Consider the following 22,800-nt stretch of genomic DNA (forward strand, 5'->3'; position numbering starts at 1 on the left):
TACACCCTGTTACCAATTTAAATCCTGCCCTAGAACATTGAGTTTACAACACTGCCTTGCATGTATGTGATGGACATTTGTAATTTACTAGGCTTTTTCATTATTTTTGAGGTGTTGTTAATTAGTCTACATACACGTTTTTCCTTCTACTATTACAATGTCTGTGTGTGGCACTGCTTATGTACCATCACACCCTAATCCCAGCTTTAAACTGGAATACTTGCATTTATGGAAAATTTGACTCTTTTTACTACATTACTGAGACCTGTAAGAGAACTTTTCTGTCAGCTCCGATCTGCTACAGGAATAAAATTTTTTGTGGTCAACACTGTATTTATTTTAAAATGATCTGATGATCCCAAAAATCTTAGTCCACAAAAGGCATGTGGCTATACTGTGGTAGGGAACAGCAGCTCTGAAGGGACTGCAATATATTCAAACATTTGGGACAGAACAGATTCCATTACCAGCAAGGCCACTGTACTTGGTCCCCACTCCATACAGACAGTGTCATTTTGTATAAACTGAATCTGTTCAAAGAGACCACAGAATAGGCAAAGAGAGAGAACAACCAGGGTCTGCATCTCTGTTCCCACTGAGCTGCGTGGGAAATCTCTATTCTTGAAGTAGCAAAATAAAAATCAAGCATGTCCCTGAGTGATGCCAAATGCCCACCAACATAACTAGATAGGACTGATAATAGTTTGGCATCTTGAAGCTAGAAGTTAGTTACCAAGACAGCTAAATGTCAGCTCTTTAGAATTTATGTTTCACTATTTCAAGGGGGAAAAAAAAAGAAAAATCAACAACACACATACCAAGGCGTTCAGACTTAGAATCTCCATATTGTCCTTCACAAACGTGATGAGATCAAGTAATACCTATTTTCTTTTAAAAATAACACAAGCAAAATTCAAGTATAATGAAAGCACATCAAGAAACAAGCTGTACAATTTCTGAACTGCACTGTTTATTTTGCTGCTTGAAACCTAAGTGACAGTATGCCACTATAATTATGGGGTTTCTTCTAAACCTTTACTACACTGCAGGTACAGAAATATATGGACACATTTTTGGAGAATTGACATTTTGCAAAATGCAGCAAACATTTCAATTTATACATGAGAAAAGGAAGTGTTCAAAAGGGTATGCATTTCAAGTTATTGCAGGTTATTTCTGTGAGAGAATTTCTGCAGGTAAAACATTTTTAAATTTAACCAACAGTAACGTGTCAGTGTATTTTAAAATCATGACAAAAATCTTCTCTCTGGTCATTAATTGCCCCTTGACAAATTACTAGGATGTTGTATGTTTAGGGCAAGATGTCAATACAGCATAAATCCCGTGGCATTTTGGTTTTCTTCTGGAGATTAAAGCTGTTTTTTTCTTGGGATAAATGCAGCAGCAAAACACAAACCAGCTGATCAAAAAAGCACTTCTGCCATAACTCCAATAATTTCAGGGCACACCAACCGACAGTAGTTTTGCCATTCCCAGTTCTTTTAAGGTTTACATCACTGCACTGTTGCCTTAAGTACGTTTGTAGAAGCTTGGTTTCTGTTAGGCCAGCTTGCTGACTACAGCCTGGTTGAGAGAATTTAGTTGGTTGGTCCATTTATCTAACGCAGTATAACGTGCACCACCTCTCTTCTGATGATCCAGTTCTAGGAGCTGGTTGACTTGATCAATTCGGCCATGTATAGTGCTAGAAGTAAATAAATAAAAACTATGAATTGCTAATGGACATGGAAATAGGAGCTAACAATAAATCAGAGGTAAAATAAGAGGTCTTATACAAGAGAGGCACAAAGTCCATTTCAGAATTCAGCACTTTTATAACTATTGTCATGGGTAGTACTGCCTATTAAGCTGTCATTCTGACTGGAAATCAAATGAAGTAATTCATTGGGCAATGCATATTTTATCTGTGGCTATGACCCCACACGAAGTCTGAAGCAATACAATATAAACAGTTCTTGAAAGTCCAAGAATCGTGAAAAATGGAGATTTATGTGAAGAGAAGTCAAACAATACAAGGCCATGTACGGATTATATTTTTGTAGCAGTTATAACAAGGTATCCTCCAAAAAAACCAGCTTTACAAATTGTAGTTAAATTTTCCTAGTTAAGAGAGCAGACTACCAATCTGTCAACTTGAAAATGCACTCAAAAATATACATGGGTGTAAGCAGCAATTACTAAGAATAACAGCTTTTATAATTTCATAATAATTCAGATAATTTATTATGTAATTAAGAATTAAAGTAAAAAGATACCACTCAGTCTCCCTATGTAATTTTTTTGGCTCCCATCCTTCAAACATACTTTACTGCTCAGAAACCAAGCAAATCCAAAGTCAGCACCATTACCTTTAACTTTTAAAATCAACCAGTATTATCACAGTGCCCCAAAATATTTTGTTGCTTCTTCTATAGTTTGATTATTTTAAAGTAATCAAAGATCAATAATCAAGAATCAGGTACATACTTATCCAATATGCACTGCACAAGCAAGCTTTCCACATCAGCTACATCTATGTTTAACTCCTGAAACAAAAAGAAAACTCATTATGCTGCTACTATGTTCTGCGACATTAAAACCCTCTAATCTTTATTTTCATATATAGAATTTGGTTTAACCTCTGTTTCTTACTGTTCCTAACAATCAATTCAATAATGATCTATTAAATAAAAGACCTCCATCCAAAGGACACATGGCCAAGAACCAAGAGACCAGTAACCTCTCAGAAAAAGCTGAAGAGGCAAAAGCAAAATTTTAGAAGCTCCAGAAATTAGTTCCTCTACTGACTTGCTGAAAAAACAAACAGATAAAAAATATCCCAAACCAAACAACAAAAAATAAACCACAACCACAAAAACCCAGGAAATAAAATAAGACAATAATTATCAGAAAAGAATGGATCTGCACTCAAAACCATTTAGAGATGTAATTGCATCTTCTGGCTTGAGCAAGTTCTACAAGTGTTAAGTCTAGCTTTAAAAAAAAGCATACTGAGTTCCAAAGAGAATTTAAGCATAAAAATAGGCAACCCTAATATTTCATTATGTATTTTGTAATGCTGTGAATTTTTGCAGGCAAAATCACAGACCCATAGGAGATGGAAACAGCAATATATTACCAATGGGGTTTTTATTTCATTCTTTGCAGATTAGGCAGTGAAATTAGTGATTCTATGGTAATATTTGGTTTGTTCTACTACCACAGTTCTGTAACTTGTACAACACAAACATGTGAAGATGGCTTAGGAACAAAAGGAATTAAAATTTTCATTTTTACATTCATAAAATTTATGTTCATAATTACATTTTTATTCTACATATTTCACTTTTTATACTTTTCTTAAGAAATGTGATTTTCTACACCAAGTAGAATATGGTGGTTGAGTATTTTAGAAGTGTATCATAGTACATATTATAAAAAGCAGTTGGATGACACATGAAATTTACATTTTTGCACTGCAAAGCTGCCAGTAGTGCATCATTAGTACTTTATGGTTTAGAGCGTATTTTAGATGTTCTATTTCTGGAAGCACGGTATTTATTTAAAAGCTTTTATTCACAGTTAATCATTTACTTAAACCAATGCAAGGCTCTACTGGCACATACCTTAGAAATAAAAGGAATATGTATTCTTGTGTAAGGCTTAATTAATTTTATAAGCACTTGTGTTCTGATGTTTCGCAAAAGCTCTGTAAGAGGAGAAAACATAAACACTGTAAAAACAACAGTATTGAAATAAAGCTGCAATACCAATCCATGCAGAAAGATACACTAAACACCATGGCTTTTGAGGGCAGTAATTCAGTGAGTGGGGAAGCCCAGCAAAATAACAAGGCTCTCCTTTTCCAGGGATCCAAGCAATATGTAACTGGGGGGTATGGCTGACCGCCTAATTTAAAGCTAGACTGCTTGCCTTGAACAAAATTGAAAAGGGGTTATGCAACTTAAAATGTCTGTGCATTTAACTTCATGGGGAATATTGACTTTTAAAGTTAAAAGTCAGGGCCCAATATTGTAATTACAATGAGGAACTGAAATCGTATAAAATGGTCTCCATGGAGAGGCTGATTTTGCTTAGATAAAATAGTTTTTAAAAAAACTTTATGGTTTTATAAAACAGTCATTGTTTTATAAATGTTTACATTATTAAAGACAGTTGGGATAAAATGAAAGCATAAATTACAGTTATAAATTAACAGAGGAAAAAAAACCTAGATCCATTTTCGCCTGTTAAAACAAGGACTGTTTATATAATAAAATACCACTGAACACCAGATTATGTCTCAATAAACTATGAAGATTGAAACAACGAGGCAAGGTATGTAAACATAACCATGAACATGTTGTGTATCACTACAGAGTGAAAATGGTGAGATATCAGTAGCATATAAGGAATGACACTCAAATTCTCTTCAATGCCTTAATCCAGCTTCCTCCTCTTGCTCTCCAGTTCTGTCACACCTTCCTCCATGAGCATCCAGCTCTAATCTTACTGAGTCTCCCTCCGAGACTCTGCAGCTCACCAGCAGCCCACATGGAACAGCAGTAGTGGGTTATATTTAGTTTCCCCTGCTGTTTGCCCTGTTCTCTTTTACAAACAAGTATATGAAAACCAGGTCTCTGGATTTAACTCTTTACTTTCGTGTAACTATCCAGCAAAATGATCTTGCCACAGTCAGACCCACTCCTGAAAATGACATTTAGCTGAAGAACTGAGCCCTGTATTCAAATGAAGAGACCCTTCAGTTCTCACATACATGAAAAACGTATCAGGTTACTTTATTTGTCACATCAATGGAGCAGAAAGGCATGAGTTAATGTATTCCCATTCTATTATGCAGAGGTACTATGACTCCAACCATTGTTTACAGGACATCAATGAAAAGTATGTTTCTTTTTTTACATATTATATAATTACATATTTACCAGTGCAACCTTCATTACATTGTCTATGTATTTTGTCTGTAACCTGAAGCAGTAAATTAACTTTATAAACTAGCCAACATCAAACTGGATGAGAGTGATATAAACCATCTTTACAGGTGAGAGTTGCTCTCATTTCACTGTTCCAATGGGAAAAGAAGAAAGAACAAAAACAACACTCAAAATATTCGTGTCTTAACACCACCACAGATATCTTACAACATCCACTCTTCTAGAACTTTCTCCATCAATCCTGCATATCTTTGCATCATGCCACATGCAAGTTAGCCCTGAACAATTTCTAAATAACTTGTAAAGGAATCATCCAAAAGTAATTACAAGGAGCTCCTAGTGCCAAAAAGAAAAATAAACCAAGGTGGGGGGAAGAAAAAAAAAGGAGCTTACTAAGTAGTGAAAACAAAAATGATAATAGCCTTCAAAATACCTTCAATGTGCTCCCTTATGAAGGGATCGTCCATGATGTTGCTGTGATTTGTTTTCAGAATCTTCTCAAATTCAGTGATGTCATTATTCTGATAGGCACTTCAGAAAAAAAAACAAAAGATTCAATTATTATTTTTAAAAGTTAAACAGGCCATAAGATTATGTTCCACAATTTCTAAAAAAACCACGTATTAAGCACTGGTGGAAAATATTTATATTCAGAACTTTTATAAGCAAAAAACACTTTCAAGATGAAATGCAACAGAAATTACCTGTCTTCTGTTTTGATTTTAGCAGCATTTACTGAAGTTTATTATGAACATTTAGTTGTTCCACAAGTGCACTCTAGTTTCATAACTTTTGTACTTTAAGAAGCTATTCTTAAATACCCTGTTTTGAAAAGTATCATTACATTAATTTTGGCTTCATGAAGTCATACTTTATGGAACAAATACGAGCTAAAAAGAGTCGACAAGGCTGTTGCTGTCTCTACAATATCCAGCTTAAGCTGAATGCTAAAAATATTGGAAGATGAAAGAAATACAGACTTTCAGGATTATTCATCAGTAATTCTGGCATAATACTACTTTTTAGATTTTTTTATTTATAGCTTGTGTATATATCCTTTCACAAGTCAATCCTGTCATCTGAGAAAGCATTGCAAAAAGAAGGAGCTACCACAGCATCATATAAAGGTCAAGAGCATAAAACATTCTTTCAAAACAAAACTTTCAACCTCTGTATAATACTAACATCAAACATTTTAATAACAGCATCTATTTGTTCTTCATATTCTGTACATTTTAAAATTGTTTTGAAACTGTTCAAAAAAGATTCATCCATTATTAAAATGGCCAAGAAAAAGACCTGTAGAACTTGAGCAGTTTATAAATAGTTATGTAAGTGGCATAGACTATCACATGAAACCAGTAAATTTTACTTCATAGTAAAAGAAATTTCAGTTCTGTATATTTTGTTGTTTATTTCAGAAGTCTCTTTTTATCATATGTAAAACATGCAAGTTCCCACTGTGGAGTATAGAAGGGATTAAAACCATAATTGTAATCTTCGAAATTAATTTTATCTTCTGCCTATTTCTTATCAACACTGCTTTAATTGCATTATTAATTTTAAAGAAGGAATTATACTCAAATGTCAGGATAAAAGATATAAATTAGAAATATTAATAAAATCAGATTGGTAAGGCCATCTGGAGTTCCTTCTGCCTCAAATTCACATGAAACTATGACAGTGAATTAGAAAAAAAACACATCTAAAGTAGAATGAATTACTGGAAATAGTCCCTTAATAAACTGCCAAATAGTTTATTCAATCACCATGTCAATAATGGATGACTATCCTCACTTTCAGAAACAATCTGTATGTATGCAATGCTAAAGCACAACAGCAATATCAGAGCAATTTGTTCCAACACAGGATCAGCTGTTCCACAATGTGAGCAGACATTACCTCTTATGTAGGGAAAAGATGGGGAAGGAGCAGAGGCAGGCCAGAGGATACAGGAGCTTCAAAACCCAGTGTACAAAACCTGCCTCAGTTCATTGACCTAATGACCTTCACACACTCGAAGCTCTCACAGTTGCCTCTAAGAGGTAACGAGGCTTTCTTTTGATTTTCTCATGTTCGAAGGATACAGGAGATCACTGAGAATTAAGTTTTGTATTCCTAACTTAGGGAATCATGACATATCCATGCAGCAAATTGGCTTTGGTATGAGATGTCAGTCAATTCCATTTCTCTTATGTAATCAGCCAGAGCCTCAACAAACCAGATGCAGTACAAGATGGGAAAACTTTATTTAAGGGAAGAAATGAGGTTTTTGTCACACCATAAAGTGACAAAAGTACACAGTTTCTGTACCCCTACATAATATGGCACCTATACCATGGTCTCTCATAGTAAGTTTCTAAAGAAAAACAGTCCTCAAATATTTGCCCAGAATTTATGAATAACTGTGTTAACTGTGGAGAGAAAAGCTATTTCTAAAAATATTCCCTTTCAGGTTTGGACAATGTATCTTTTTTCTTTTAATCTTTTTGTTCTCTTCTCCAGAAAAATTAAAATCTTACCTTACTAAATTCGTCATTGCTAGAATCTCTGGATCATTTTTGTATGGTTTAGCCTACACAGAACAGAAAGCATAATACACAAGGTTAGATTTCTTTTTTCCCCATTTCCATCCTTAGGGCAATTTCTCTATATATTCAGAAAAGGGTGAGGAGATTGGGGGGGGAGGGTGGGTGTGAAGGAAAAAGAAAAAAATACCTCCTGAGAATCAAATGGATTTATTCCAGACTTCATGAGCATGTTTGCTAAGACCAAATATTTCAAGCAAGTGGTTCTTCTGGGGCTCCCTGATTCATCATAATTCTTGAATGCTTCAAAAAAATCAGTATGTGCCTTTTCAAACTCTCCTTCTCTTAAGTGCATTTTGCCTCCACATTCTGAAAAGAAAACACAGATGAAAAGGAACACTGTGTGCTTGTTGCTGACTACAATAATTGTACTCAAGTTCCATGCTATTTCTAAACAGATTACTGAAACATTTTCAGAAGTCATTTGGTTCTCTGAAATCACTAGGAAAAAAAAGCATTAGGGCCTTAACATACAGCACTGCCATTTGAATAAACCCTTTCCAAAGAAGAAAAAACCCAACCCACACCATAAAACTTAAAGAACACTAATCTTCATAGCCAATAATTACATCACCATTATGTTAAAATACTGCAAAAACTGAGATAGAATTTCTCTTCATTTCAGTGGCAACAGACTTTGTATATTTATGGAATCTTCCTTATCTGTTGAGTAAAACCACACAGAAAAAATGAAAAATACTTTCTATATCCTTTTTATTTCTGAAGTACCCACTGCTGCCTGTCTGTGCAATATCTACACCAGGGAAAGGAGGAAGGCATAACAGTGTTCTGAAGAAAGTTGGGTTTTTTCCAAGACACATGGCTTGTTTCCACTACAATTCATTATTGCAGATAATAAATAATATTTTCAAGCACATCTTAAGGCCCTTTGGTTCCTGCTGAGTTTTAGCGAGGTGAGACACAAATTTATAAAAGGGCTTGCAGGAACAGCAGTCCCTTCTGCTGGCAGCCCTGTCAAGCCTCTGTTTTTATCCCCTGCAGATGCCTTTGCATTCATCTTTTGCTGCCTGCCATGGTGTCAGGCAGGTCCTCCTCTTCTTTTTCTATTGCTTCTCTCCTAAGTTACTTAGCCAGCTGTCCTGCCCTTCTGACCAGTGCCTCTGGTACTTGGGCACCAAAACTGCAGAGCTGAAGTCCTGCAAGAAGAAAATGATGAGACTGAATCTAAAGAATCCCCTGTCTTTGTAGTTGGAACTGGAAAAAAACACTAGTTATCAGATTTTCATGGAACAAATCTCTGCAACAGAAGACAAATGAAAAATTCAAGATGAACTTGCCTCTGATAACTCCCATGATCAGTGGATGAGGAATGGCTGACTTGATGTGCAATGACTGTTCATATAGTGCTTTAAGTTTTTTGTTATTTTTCTGTGCTGTATACATTTGAATTTCCAAAGCATAGATTTCCAATAGTTGAGTACCTTTTTTTAGATCATCTTCCCCATCATCAGTCTAGGACAGATTAAGTAATAAATACTGTGAAATTTTAAGAGAACAGCAATTTCAGTTTTATACTAGTAGAACACTGATAACCAAATACTCTCAGTAATTTCCTGTCAAAAACAAGAATATTCCTGAAACTCTGAAATTCTGATGTAACTAACAGAAAACATAATACTCAAAAGAACTTAGCACAGGCTACATTTTGAAGCCCTTTATTTAAAACTTCAGTATTCTTAATTAAATGTTTTTCTCAAAACTTTAACCGTAATTCTTTTCCACTTTCCTTATGCCACACTCTTAGTATATAAATACGACTGACACAAATGCATATATACATATATATATATATATATATATATATATATATAGGTAACACATATGACTCTTCTGCTGCCTTTAATAGAACCATTTCCCAGATATTTGTAACCTATTTCCATACTGAAGGAGGTAAAGTGTCACAAACAAGCAGAGCAGACTGCATGACTGATTTATTTTTTTCCCCTTCAAGACAGGAAAGTAACAACTGCACTTTCAGTTTTGAATAAAGCTCGCTTGGAATCTTTGCTGTATTTTAAAATACATGTCCATGCATTATAGATTATTGGTATCTGCATCTCATCCTTGCACCTGAAGAGAAACCCAATCAGCAGTCATGAATAATGTTTTAAAAATTATCTTTAAGGAAGGAATAAAGCACTTAGCATTTTTTGTTCATGTCATCAAGCAGATAACAAATAAAATCAGGCACAGTATTTCTGCCCTCTGAACTAAAGCTCAGCAAAATGCCTCAAAGGCCAACAACAGATGTATTAAAAAAAAAATCAATGCATCAATGTTGTTTACTAAGCCACAGTGATTTAGAATATAAAGGTACCTGGCACGACTGATGCAGCTGACGCAAAATCTTTTGTAACTTTCCATATTCTTCTCGTTCTAAATATAATTTGCCAAGCTGTAATGAAAAGAAAGTTCAAGTACTGAGGTCTATTAAAATTTCACAATTATAATTTATAAGAATTAGCTGAAGGTGTCAAAAAGCAAAAAATAGGAAGTTATGTATTTTACCTTTGTGTTTGTCTTAAACCACAATCTATCATTCTTAGCATCTTTCAGAGCTTCAAGTGTTGTTTCATAGAATTCCTGAAGCAAATCCATCTGACATAAAAAATCAGAATTCTATAATTGTAAACAGCAAATTTGTAGCTGTTAATAAAGTCAATCTGAACAAACTAAAAGTGCATGCTTGAACTTGAAAATAAGAAAGGTATCTGCACCTTACTTAATGTTTGCATTTAAACTGCAAACAGCTTCTGAAGTAACCAAACTAACTACACTATCTTTTCTTATATGAAACAGATATAATTTAAAAGCATTCACATTTTAAGATTTGTACCCATCTGTGAAAAATGAAAGCCACCTTATAAAACCCATCTTATATAACCAAGGAACAGAACTCTGATGTTGTGTAACAAACACAGGCAATATTGTTCCCACTTAAAAGAATAAAAATAATTTACATATCAAAAAGAAAATACGCTTTACAAAGAGAGGAAAATGGTCAAAGAAAAAGATGCCTTATTATTTCTGGACTAGTAATGCTGAGTGGAAGAAAGCTCTTGAGTGCATCAAACTGTTTCTTTGCATAAAACCCAAAAATACAACATCTGAAATGGAAATTGAAGTGCTGAGTGTTGCCTTTTACAAGGGTTCTACAAAGAATGCATTAGTATTGTTCATGGCTACTGCTCCTGTGGGGTAACAAATCTCTGACTATACATCAAGTTTAGATTTCCAGACTGTCCCTCCAGGTCTGGCTCAACTGCAAACCAGAGACCTTATCCCTGCCAAGAAGGGACAGTCGAAGACAATCCTTCAGACCTTAAGAGCAAACCAGCATCGAAGTTCCACTTCCAAGAGTGGCAGGACAGGAAGGATTGTGATAATGACCAAGGACTCAGCGCTAAAGACCAATGATCCTCCACATGAAGGTGCTGCCTCCAGGGAGTCAGTGAGGGGAGCTTCCTACTCTCTGTAAAGCTTCTACAACAGCACAGACAAGGAGCTGGGCTGTGTATCTATGGACATGTACCTCACTTGCACAGTACTCTGGACAGGGAGTACTTCATGGCAAAGATTCCCCTCTCCCCCCAAAAATAAAAAAAAGCATTGTTTAATTAAAAATTATATTTCAGAGGACACTTACATTATGTAGCTATGCTAGAAAAAAGTTCTTATTTATTAATATAGAAATTCCAGGTAAATATTGCCAATAAAGGACAAGTTTATGAAGATTTCTCTGTGTTAATAGAATCCACTACATGTGGGAAATATATTTTTACATATGACAGCAAATAAATACTCAAAATTCCTCTATTAACATCAAAAAAAACCCCAAACTAAATACAAAAACCGTCCATAGTTAAAAATGCAAAACTGAAAACTGTGAAGATGAAAGAATTGATGATCCAACCTGCTTGGAAGTAGAGATATAATCAAGAATAGAATTGATGGATTTTTCAGAGTAATTCCTTGTAACTGCACTCCGTATGTAGGTCAATAGCTGTTTATACCTATTCATCATTTCAGGAAAGTTTGTCTAAAAGAAAAACAAAATCACATTATAATTTTTGCTTTAATTATTAAAACTGAGATATCTTGCAAGCATAAAGAAAGACCATGCAGTAGTGATTGCTATTAAAACTTTCATCTCACTACTTTATTCATAACCTGCAGAATCAAAAATAACTTCAGGACTGCACAGAACATACATTTTAAAATATTTATCTCAATGAAGAAAACATACAAATCCTTAGAATGGTTGCATACACCGAAATTTTTCACAGTTTTATCCTGGTGCAGTACACACAGAGAAACGTGACCACTTCCAGTGATGTGACACCTCAGCACAGCAAGGACTGAGCCTCACACCTGCATGGAGGACCAGCTGACCACAGCAGTTATTTTGCATCCATTTTACCTTTGACTTGCAACCACCACATCATTTCCCTGCCATATCTGTAGTAGCCAAAGGCTGCAAAAGACAAGTTCTGGTAGATTTAGTTGTCACAGTTGTAAATTAGAATAATAACTGAAGATCTCTGAATCAAATACATATTTATGCCATTTACTCCCAAGTGATAGCTGTAATTCCTACCAATTTAAAGTTTATTTTAATCATCTGTTTCAGGGCTTTGAATCCCCATTCTCCCTTTTCGCCTTCGAGCTCCAAAACCTGAAAAAGAAGAATTTTTAAGACAATATTTATAAAAGCTTTGTTCAAACTTAAATAGTTTAAAATACACATATCCCATACATGCCCTTCTCCCCACTTTGTTCCTTACAAAGTAATGTTTGAGTCTGCCCTGTTCTTCAGTTTTGTTCTTTCCTGGTATTATTGAAAAAGCAAGAGTGTATCTCATCAGTTCTCACAACTTAGCTGATGTAGGGAGGGTGAACATGATTTTTATTGTTGTTGTTGTCTAACAGCAAACACTTTAATGCCAAACACTAAATTTTAACAGCACTCCATAAACACATATGCAAAAATAGTTGTAACACCTCCTGTAAAACGGAGTCAACTAAATATTGACTAAATTGAGCTAAAAAGCTCTTCTGAACTACTACGGTTCCTCCACAAAGGAGAAACACTGCTAGGTTTTAATGTAACATAGTTAAGGAAATGTTTTGAAAGTAAAAACTTTAGAAAGTTTTTATTATTTTAAAGTCCAGTACAAAATTTTCTTATGCACTACAGATGAGCCAAGAGATGCAAAAATCAGGTTTTTCATTAAAAAGTTGAATCTAACATACTTCTTTCTCATAGCAGTGTGCAAACATTAAAAAATTAAAACTGAGATGAAGAAAAGAAACTCTGTGTCTCTTAGTATTTATACATTTAAAGCTTTGGAATCAGATAGCAAAGCAAATATACATAAGACACTGGGGAAAACACCATTTCATTTTAAAAAAACCAAATGGATCTGGTTTCTATTGTTGATGCATGAAAACACATTTTTAAGTGTTTAATGAACTTAGTAAATCCTGAAGATTAAAAAGTCAGATCTGTGATAAGACTATACCACGTCCTATTTATTATCCCTAAGAATGACCCTGAAAGGCAGTCAGCCAGGAGTCTAAGATACTCAATAATAAACTTAGCACATTAGTAATTTAAAATATAAATCCCGCTCTTAAAATTTCAGATAACTCAAATGGTATCAAATATTTTAAAATATGAATTAATATAAAAAGAAGAGATAGAATAGAAAGACAGAAAACCTTCTGAAAACTGCTTAATGCTGCTTTGGGGTCATCTTCCTTCAAAGCTTTGGAATTGTAGTATTGATTTTCCAGATCCACATTTGGTTCAGAATTGCTGTCCTCAGAATATTCCTATATTTTAAGAAAAAAAAAAATCAGAGGAAAAAAAGGGTTCAGAACATCTGAACATCTAATAACCTGCTGAAAACAGTAAATAGTAAGACATATTACTCCAACTGGCACAGAATGTTTGTGTATTAACAGGCAGTGTTTGGTTTGAGAGCACATAACAGCTATGGACCCATATACTGATTTTCTCTCTCTCCCATTACTAGGCCAGACTCACCATCCACCATTTGCCTGTCAGCAGATTTTTTCTGGATTAATGAACTCATAGTTCCACCAACTTCACCTTTATGACAAGTACAGATTGTATTACTGAAATTCTGCCTATGCTGGAGGTTGAGCACAGAGGCCCAAGAGCACATGTCATTTCTGGGAGGGGAGGGAACACGCTGCCCACTGGTCCTCCTAAAGGCATTATTATCCAGCCTTTGCTGGGCACAGAAAAGGCTCTGGCTGAGCTGCCACACAGTAATGATTCAGCTATGGAGGGTACCAAATGCTTCCATCAATCTCTCTATCATCTGCCTTTCTGTGCCACAACGATTCATCCTTGTCTAAGGAAATTAAAAAAAAAAGAATAATGACAGTAACACCAGCTGCTTCTGCACTGAGAAGCAGGAGATGATTAAGAAAATGCTAAAAATGCTGTCAGAGATGTTGGGGTGCAGCATAGGCACAATAATTCAATCAAATAATTATCCATCACGTACACTAGTGCCAAGCAAATGGAAGTACTTACTTCTAGCAATTACTACTAAATTTTTTTAAGAAGTACTCTGAGACTTCTTCTGATGAAAAACTCCTTCATATTTTATCTTCTTCTGCTAAAGACAATGCTACATGTCCAAATTACAAAACACTAACAAAGCTCAAATAATAATTTCATTTGATGTTTATATGATTCAAAACCACTTCACATCTCTGTATTTTCAAGCTAACTTCTCTGAACAGGATTTTGGCTATTGGGAGATGAGCTGTTTTAACAGAATCTGTTTAAATCTCAAAGTTACTGCTGTCAGAGTAACTTTCCCTTGCACCAATATAAGCAATGCACAGTCAGGTCCCCTCCTTTAGGGTGGATTTCATCAGAAACATTTATTCTTTTGTTCATTTGTATATTCCTACTATTAATGGACTCCTCCAAAACCATGGGAAGGAATGAAAAAAAACGAGGCAAAAGGAAAGTTTTAAATTAGCTCTCTCCTCCATGCACTGAAAGTAATCTCTCAAAGTTTAAGTTTTCTGAAGTTCTAAAGCAAAAATTAATTATGGGAGCCCATAGTTGAATCAAGTTTTATTAAACGTGGTACTTGAGAAATTTGTCCTCCTTTTTAATGTTTCCATTTGTAAATGTAGGCAAGTTGCCCAGGTATGTATTTATTTTCAACCAACAAATTACTATCATTAGTGAGAAAGAATGGACTGAAGTCTTGTGAATTCCACAAACCTGCCTTCTGAATTCCCACAGAACTATAAAAATGTGATACTGAAAACAGCAAAGAAAACAGGAAGCAAGTGTTTTATTTCATTGGGCAGGCTCTCGTTTTGGTTAGCTTGTTTTTGTCAATTCCCCATCCTACTGATCCAACTCCAATGGAGCAGCTATGGGTACATACACACGATGTCAACAGCTGCATCAGGCACCTTATATATACAGGCTGCCAAAAACTAAACAACATAGCATTTAAGATGTGCAGAATCAGCTGATGTCTTGTTTATACTTAACTTGGACAATGGGGAATATTTTTGGCAGAAGTGTCTATTTTCAAAGATAAAAGGAAAGCAAACTAAATTAATTCATTTTAGGAGACAATGTGCTCCGTTAGCCTCAAGCCAGAAACATCTGAACTTTCATCTTAGCTCTGGCAATGATTCTGGGTGTGGATTCATGCAGGAAGCCTTTTTTCAGACAATTTTTCTCAATGCTACTTAAATATCCCATAAAGATCCTTTTACAATATTAATACATAATAAAGAAGTCTTAAGTCTATTGATATTTTTCCCCCAGTGGAAATGCATTGAAAAGCATCAAAGGTACTGATTTATATTTTCACAGCTATATTTTTTCTTCACTTGATGCCTATTTGCCTCACATCAGACTTAGGATGATGATATGGACTCAAAGCTGTAATGGAGATAAGACTTTCCTACTTCCAGAAAATATAAGGTGGTTTACTTTAAGAAAGACATAGTTAGACTTAATGGCTGTGAATAAAACTTTAAAATCTCAAACTAAGTATGAGCTGATGCCATTAATCTCTAGACAATATTAAAAAAAAAAAAAATCATCCATGTAGAAACTGAATCTCATTTCAAGCACTGATGCTAATTATGCCAGTGCTGATAAATTCAGAAGGACGAGCACTCTGTCTTCTTTGGATGCAGAAATGGCTTAGTGCAGTAGGATACAAATGTGAGAACATTAAGCTTCTGCCAAAAGCAGAAAAGAAGGAAAGTATAAAGCTGTGTCCTCAAAGTTCCAATTATGAAAAAGATCAATTTTCTTCTTAGTTCTGAAACCAGAAAAGTTCTTTTTAACAATAAATTCAGATACCAAAAGTCCAGCCTTTCCTCACATTCATTTTTAACATCCCTGGTTCCTGCCTGAGCAACTTTCCCAGCTCAAACCTTCTAGGTAGGAAGTCTGCTGCAAATTAGGTAGAAATATATGGTTTACAAATAGGATTTCTACATAACTCTAAAAGTCTCTACTACAGCATCCAGACCTAACAATCTACATAGTGGCAAACATCCTTAATTAGAACTTTGAGATATAAAAGCAGCTGGATGATATAATTTATCTCTAGCTGATGTAAAAAAAGTAAAAGGCCTAGGAATTTTTAAAACTAAGGTCCTGGTGATATTTTTCAAATGGATATCAACATTATAAGTACAAATGGAAAAAAGAGCAGTCTGAATACACAGAACTGCTCTTTAAAACCCATTGAATTCTTCCTTCCTCAGAAGAACATCATAACAAACAAATGGGGTTTTCACCATTACTCAAGAAGTTATAAAGCCCTGATAGAGTTTGAAAAAATGCAGTTAAATAAGTTCGGACATTATTTAAGCATTGCTATGTTAAAAATCTGCATGTTCTAAATGTAGTCAGTTATATTTAATCCTAAGCCATCCTACTGCTTTTTGGAGGAAGAGAAATTACGACACTAGCTCAATTGTAACAGCGATAAAACCTCTGATGGAGTTTACTCTGCGTGGAACATCGTTCTTTCAAATAGTTTTAATAAAAGTTAAATTAGTATCAAGTTAACTAAGAAGTCTTTATTATGTTACATATTAAATTTTCAAAAAATTTTATCTAGTAAACAGCTTTAAAACACTGAGTCTCAGCTTCTAAAACGAGCACACACAGAAATCAATTCACCCGAGTCAGCTTTAGTCATCCTTTTCAGTGCAGGGATGGATCTGCAGTTTGTCCAGCAGCAAAGGCACGTTAGGAGCACCCAGCACTCCTGGCTCCTCCCCGTCCCTGGCTGCTCCCAGCCTGCCCTTTCCCATTTCCCATCCCTGCAGCAGGCACTGGTTTGTGCCGTTTGCTCCCTGCTGCTTTCTGAGAATTGTGGCAGGAGCCTTGGCAGTGTAGCCTCCAGGGATCACAGGACCTGCAGCTCAGCCCCTGTGCTCAGGGCCAGAATGAGGGACAGGGACAGGAGACCATAACAGTGTGTCAGTGACATTTAGAAGTATGTGGCATTCTATCTACTAGAGTGGTACACCGACCTGGTAAAGCTCTACATTAACAGAAACAAAGATACAAGTATTTTGTGAGAACTACTGTCGTTACCAATTTTCTGGTCTCCTCTCTTGCCTGAAGCACTTTCCTAACTTCTACATCAAAACTGGAGTGACTACCTAAACTTGTGCTCCTCTGTTTATCATTCACCACCACTACAGGAACTGAATTCCTACTTTGCAAGCATTTTTTAAAAAAAGGAGTAGGGGAAATAGCTATATAGGGGCAACTTTCCAGAAAAAAATACAATACAAAGAGTTCTATTTCTGTAAAAACTTATCTGAGCTACATATTATTGTCAATTGCTAGTGATTCTACCAAATTTCAACCATTTGGCTGACTCAAACAATTTATTTTTTTATGAAGTGCAACTGTTTCTGAGAAAAAGTCTGGTACAAATTTGATTTTACTTCAGCTAACTTTATTTCATAACCATGGCATTTAGGAGGTCTACTAAGCACTACTTTCTTTGCATTTGCTCTTCCTGACCAGCAGGCACCAGGACAAGCAGCAGCTACCAGGTTCTATGTGCATTTGCCAGTTGGTATCCAGGCACATGAATATAAAGAAAGCAATCGGACTGGAATGCAAAAGAGCAAAGAGGAAAAGAACAGAGGCAAACCCTGAGAGTAAAAACAAGAGTGCAATTTGTGTAAGAAGCCTGCAACTGCTCAGCCATGCACTGGGAGTCCTGGTTTCTTTTCCACATTCCAGGTCTCTCTCTTCTGCTGCTACACACTAACTCTGCAAGTCATCCAGTGCCTGCTTGGCTCACCCCAGGGCTGTCACCAGGAATAGAAGTCGGTGAAACCAGCGATTTGCAATGGCGTCAGAAGAGTTCCATGAAAGACAGTGCTCTGCCTTTGTTTTATTTTTTTTTTTAGGTTGGAAGATGCACAGAAATGAAGAAAAGAAAGAAAAACCTGGTATTCCAACATGTAAAGAGTACAGCAAAAAAGTGTCTATTCTTTCTACTTGTGTTGTGCAGCTCTCCTGAAGTCATGTGCGTCCTTTTGTGAAAGTCCAACTTTCAGCATAAATTAGATCTAATTTATGTCTGTCCTACACTCAACTGCATATCAGATCCTGGAGAGCACCGTTCTGAACACAGCCCTAAACAACTGGCAAAAGAAGGCAACAAAAACCAGAACTCACCGACACTTGTCAATGTTTAGATAGAAAGAATTTACTGACTAATTATTCCCACACTTTTTGCCTCAATAGTTCCTTTTGAGATATTATGGTAATGAGCAAAATAAGCCTCAAATATATTAATTCTCTGTTTGAAGATGAATCTGAAGAGAATGCATTAAAAATATCACAACACATGCTGAATCCATATAAAGTATGAAACAATAATTAATTCAGAGAACAGTACATCCTATGTCCTCTGTGAAACGCACGTTTTTAAAATCACATACTACTGTAATTAAACTTAACTAAGAAACTGAAGAGGGCCAAATGGATCTGCTTGATTTGGAACTTCCCTAGAACTGAATACTTGTTTTTGCAGCATTATCACATTCTTGTTGGCAACATATATATGTATTTTCATAAAATGATGATAATAGTGAAATATGAGCAATTGGGAACACAAAATTTCAACTTCATCTATTGAAATCCAGCAATAAAAGACAGAATAATGTCTCTGTCTACTGATGAAATTGCTTATCAAGCTTGGCAACATATAGAAATTGCTTTTGTAATGGACTGTATTTCACTAGCTGGAAAGAAAGAACAAACCAACTCAGGTAGGTTGAAATAAGTAGTAAGACTGCCTATTTCCTAATATCATCACATCCTGAAATGGGAAATCCTCAGTAATCTGGAGGGATGCTCCCTATATTTGAGTCGTGCCAATCCTCATGAACCTGCAGCCATCTCACCAGGGTGCAAACTGATGGCTGTTCATTGGAATTGTTACAGATGTTCTACATGTCACTGAAACAATACAACTCCAGAAGGTAAAAAGACCAGTTGCTCAGCAAATAGATTTGTCCAGCCTTTCCTCAGATTAATTTTAAAGTTCAATTTCAGAACACACTAAGACGACTCATGAAGAATACCACAGGCTCCTTATTTGTTTAAAACAAAATAGGAAAATCCAGTTGATGTACTAAAACAACTGTCAATGTGTTGTCATTGTGCGTGGAAGAATCAATTTCTGGAGGAAGGCTGAGTTTAGCCTCCAAGTCAATTCTAAAAATAGTCTTTTGTCCCAGACAGAAAAAAACCCAGAATTTACAGTGGTCCTTCCCTCTTTGTCCTTCTCCACCCTCAAGCTGGATCTAGCAAAAAGAACTTGTACTGAAATCGTGTAAGACACCTAGCAGCACCAAACTAGAAATTAAAATTGAGTGGCTTTCATAATGACCAGTAAACATTATTGTGTTCATTGAAGCATAAAGTGGAATAATTCATGTTATAATCAAAGCTGTCACAGCACATTACTAGCAAATTGTGAATCTAGGTTCATCCACCCACAAATATAAAAAGAATTTCTTCCTGATATCAAGACTCCAGTGAATAAACTCAACTTCTGTAGGAGTGGCTGAGGTCATTTACATGCAAAACTTTGACTCTTTACCCACTGAAAAACTAAACAGAAACAGTCCAGTACAACCTGGATAGTCTTCAATTGTTTAACAGTGTAGCAATTACTCTAATTATATAAAATACCATGATGAAGCTGGGAAAGATCTGGGCCTTTGGAATATCTACTCATATTTCAGTTCAAGTGTGAAACATTTGCATACTTAAGGAAATTTAACTGACTGGCTCTACATAATCAGCAGGTCAAGTGCACATTAAAGAGGAACAGCCATAATCACTTCTAATAAAACCTGACAAAATTAATTTTTTGGGAGTCTTCACTGCTATTGTTATGATGGCAGCTACCCTGGGAGACCTGAACCTAGTTTCACTATATTTTGACAAAATAGCTACTTCTTTCATTGACTGTTTCCATAATCACTGCCTCTCCTCCAGTTCTTTAAAAAAGTATTCACAGCACTCACATGTGCTCTTTTAGTTTCAATTCTCCACTGATATGAGTATTATGTCGTGCTCTCCTTCTTTTGTTGCAAAGCCTCTTGCAGCAGCTGTTATGCTCAATTTGAGAATCACCAATCCCCTTACAGTCTTCTCTTAATCTAACTAGATATCCACATGAAAGGAAGAAATCAGGCCCTATCTTCAGGGCCCTTAACTTTTTTTTCTGAAACAGTTCTGTGGAACACTACATTTAGTCTCGAGCATTTTTGAAAACAACAGTCAATCATGGTTTGTTAGTCTCAGAATGTTGCAACTAATCTAGTTGGAATATTTTTACTCTTCAATTCTTGGGTTTTTTCCCCCAACAATTATGAACTGAAATTAAATTTTAAAAATTTGAAGCTTGGGTATTAGTTGATGCTTTACATGGGAGCTACATACTGGAAATACAAAAACAAATGTGCTGCTAATTATAACAAGCAGTGTTTTAGAATTTTTGAAATGTCTGAGCTAAGGGTAATTAACGAGAATGAAAATGTCCAGTAAAAGTAACTACAGTCAGAAGCAGAAATCTGCCACAAGTAGGGTGTTTCTGGAAGGTTTTTCCAATGAGAAATAAAGTACTTCAGAAGAAAGAAACACGGGAAAAAGCATTAGACCAATACTTCTTGGAGAAAACGGACATAAAGCAGTGTAAGTTTGAGCTGCACTTTTATTCATATCTGGGTAGACTGAAAAATGTAATTCCAGTGGTTTCTCTACATGCCCAGTTCTCACGTTATGGAGGGATATGGAACATGAATTCTGCTGTGTTTAATATTGCTCTGATTGTATTGCATGGAAAAAAAGCACCACAGTATTTTGAATCAGGACAAAAATTTCAGTGTTAAATGAATTAAAAAATGAATGGAAATTAATATTGGAACAAAATGTTTTTATTGGCCTCTGTGTATTTCCTTCAGTAACCCTGTCTCTATAGTATGTGAGTTCATTCACAGACTGAAAGGGGAACACAAACAGTTTTTGGAACAGTGACACGAGCAGCTCATAGGATTTTGATGACAGTGCCTGTCAAACAAGCACTCTTACATGAATGGAAAAAACTCAAAATCAAAAGCAGGTGCTTTTATTCTATATCTAATGCCATCCAACCATTCTAAGCAGTTCCTAACAAAACTGCCCAGAAACTATTCAAGATAAAATCAGGTAAACATTTTAGGTGAATTCGTAAGTAGCAATGACTACCAAATAATGTGTCAAAAAGTAAGTCTTCCAGAAGCAAGTATCCGGAGTTTTTCAGTGAAACTGCAATACTGTTAATACAGGTTTAGCTGAAATGAATGAAATAGACTTTCTAGCTTCTACATAGCTATATATAGCTTTTTCAAAAAGAAGCCTCTAATTCTAAAAACCCAATCAAAGTTCAGGAAAAAAAAAACAAACGAAAAAACAAACAAGCAAACCTCAAGCTCCAATATAACGTAAGGGCAATATAATTATAACTAATCAGACAAACAGCAATTTTTTAACTTTAAAACCTTAGCACAAAACCTGATGTTAACATTTAACTAAACGTAACACGAAAAGCCCCAAACATTACAAATAAAAAGAGAGCGGCAGAAAGGTTACAAGGACTATAAAGACAAAAAGTTAGAAATAAGTGCATCCTTCGGCGCGTTGGATCAGAATCGGGCCGTGAGGCCACTTCTCCTCACTCCCCTTTCTCTTCCCCCTACTTTTTCCTCAGTTTGTTGCTCTCACAAACACATGAACAGTATCTGCCCCCAAGGGCCTCTCGCAGTCGCGGGTGGGGAGAATGGCGGGCAACTTTATCACTTCACTTCGTGCCCGACATTTGGGCCGGGGCAAGAGGAGAGAGGGAAGGAGGCAGCGCTCCGGAGCCCTCCCCTCAGCGTGAGCCCTGCGGGGCACACACGGGCCAGCCGGGGCCGGGGCACCAGCCCGGGCCTATCCACCTGCCCGGCCCGGAGCTGGCCTGCTCCTCCGCGGAAGAGCCGGCCGAGCGGCTGCTCCGACAGCAGCACCCGCCCCTCGCAGCCCCTGCCCGCGTCCTCGTCCCCGGCAGAGAAACTCATCCTGGATGCCCGCGCTCCCTGCCGGGGCAGCACCCGGCGGGGCGGCTGCTGCGGCAGGCGCGCCGCACCAGCAGCGGCCCGAAGCGGCGCCGCGCCGGCGGCACCCCCGGCTGTAGCACTGAGCCCCCGAGCCATCCCGCGCCCTACCAGATCGTAGTCCTCCTCATCATCGCACATGAAATCATCCTCCATGTCAGACATCTTGGCCGGAGGACGGGCGGGGGGCGGCGGCGGGGACGGCCCCTTCTCCCACAACCCCGCGCGGCGCTGCCCAATGTGGCTCCGCTCCGCCCGGAACCCGCTGCCGCCCGCGCCTCTCCCGCCCCCGGCCCGGGGCGCTCGGAGCCCAATCCGCGCCGCCCCGTCGCCGGCTCCCTCCCCCTGGTAGCGACCGGCCCTTGGCAACGGCGGCCGGGCGGGGCCTGGGCACTGCACGCCGGAACCTCCCGGGCCGGCGCTGCCGCCGCCCGGAGCGCGCCGTGCTGGCGCCGGGGCCGCCTCCCGTGTGTCCGGCGTGGGCGCTGCCAGCCCGGATCCCCCACGGAGGCTGCGAGACTGGTGAC

The 22,800-nt window shown here is 37.1% G+C and overlaps 1 protein-coding gene across 2 annotated transcripts; it reads right to left on the reverse strand.

Annotated features, from left to right (window-relative positions):
• Positions 1–948: 948 nt before the first annotated feature.
• Positions 949–22,541, reverse strand: COPS2 (COP9 signalosome subunit 2). Of its 2 annotated transcripts, none has more exons than XM_014887755.2 (13): positions 22,385–22,541; positions 13,286–13,399; positions 12,162–12,239; positions 11,478–11,603; positions 10,073–10,162; positions 9,882–9,959; positions 8,842–9,016; positions 7,674–7,852; positions 7,478–7,530; positions 5,389–5,486; positions 3,627–3,709; positions 2,488–2,546; positions 949–1,705 (listed from the first exon to the last, which is right to left on the reverse strand). In XM_014887755.2, exons 1-13 carry the CDS (start codon positions 22,436–22,438, stop codon positions 1,561–1,563), a joined length of 1,332 nt encoding a protein of 443 aa, XP_014743241.1. In that variant the 5' UTR covers positions 22,439–22,541; the 3' UTR covers positions 949–1,560. The 2 variants fall into 2 exon arrangements, with proteins under 2 accessions (XP_014743241.1, XP_014743240.1); XM_014887754.2 differs by having other exon boundaries at positions 10,073–10,183.
• Between the last annotated feature and the right edge of the window lie 259 nt (positions 22,542–22,800).

This window comes from Sturnus vulgaris, chromosome 13 (assembly GCF_052056855.1).
Source record: "Sturnus vulgaris isolate bStuVul1 chromosome 13, bStuVul1.hap1, whole genome shotgun sequence".
Taxonomy (NCBI): domain Eukaryota; kingdom Metazoa; phylum Chordata; class Aves; order Passeriformes; family Sturnidae; genus Sturnus; species Sturnus vulgaris.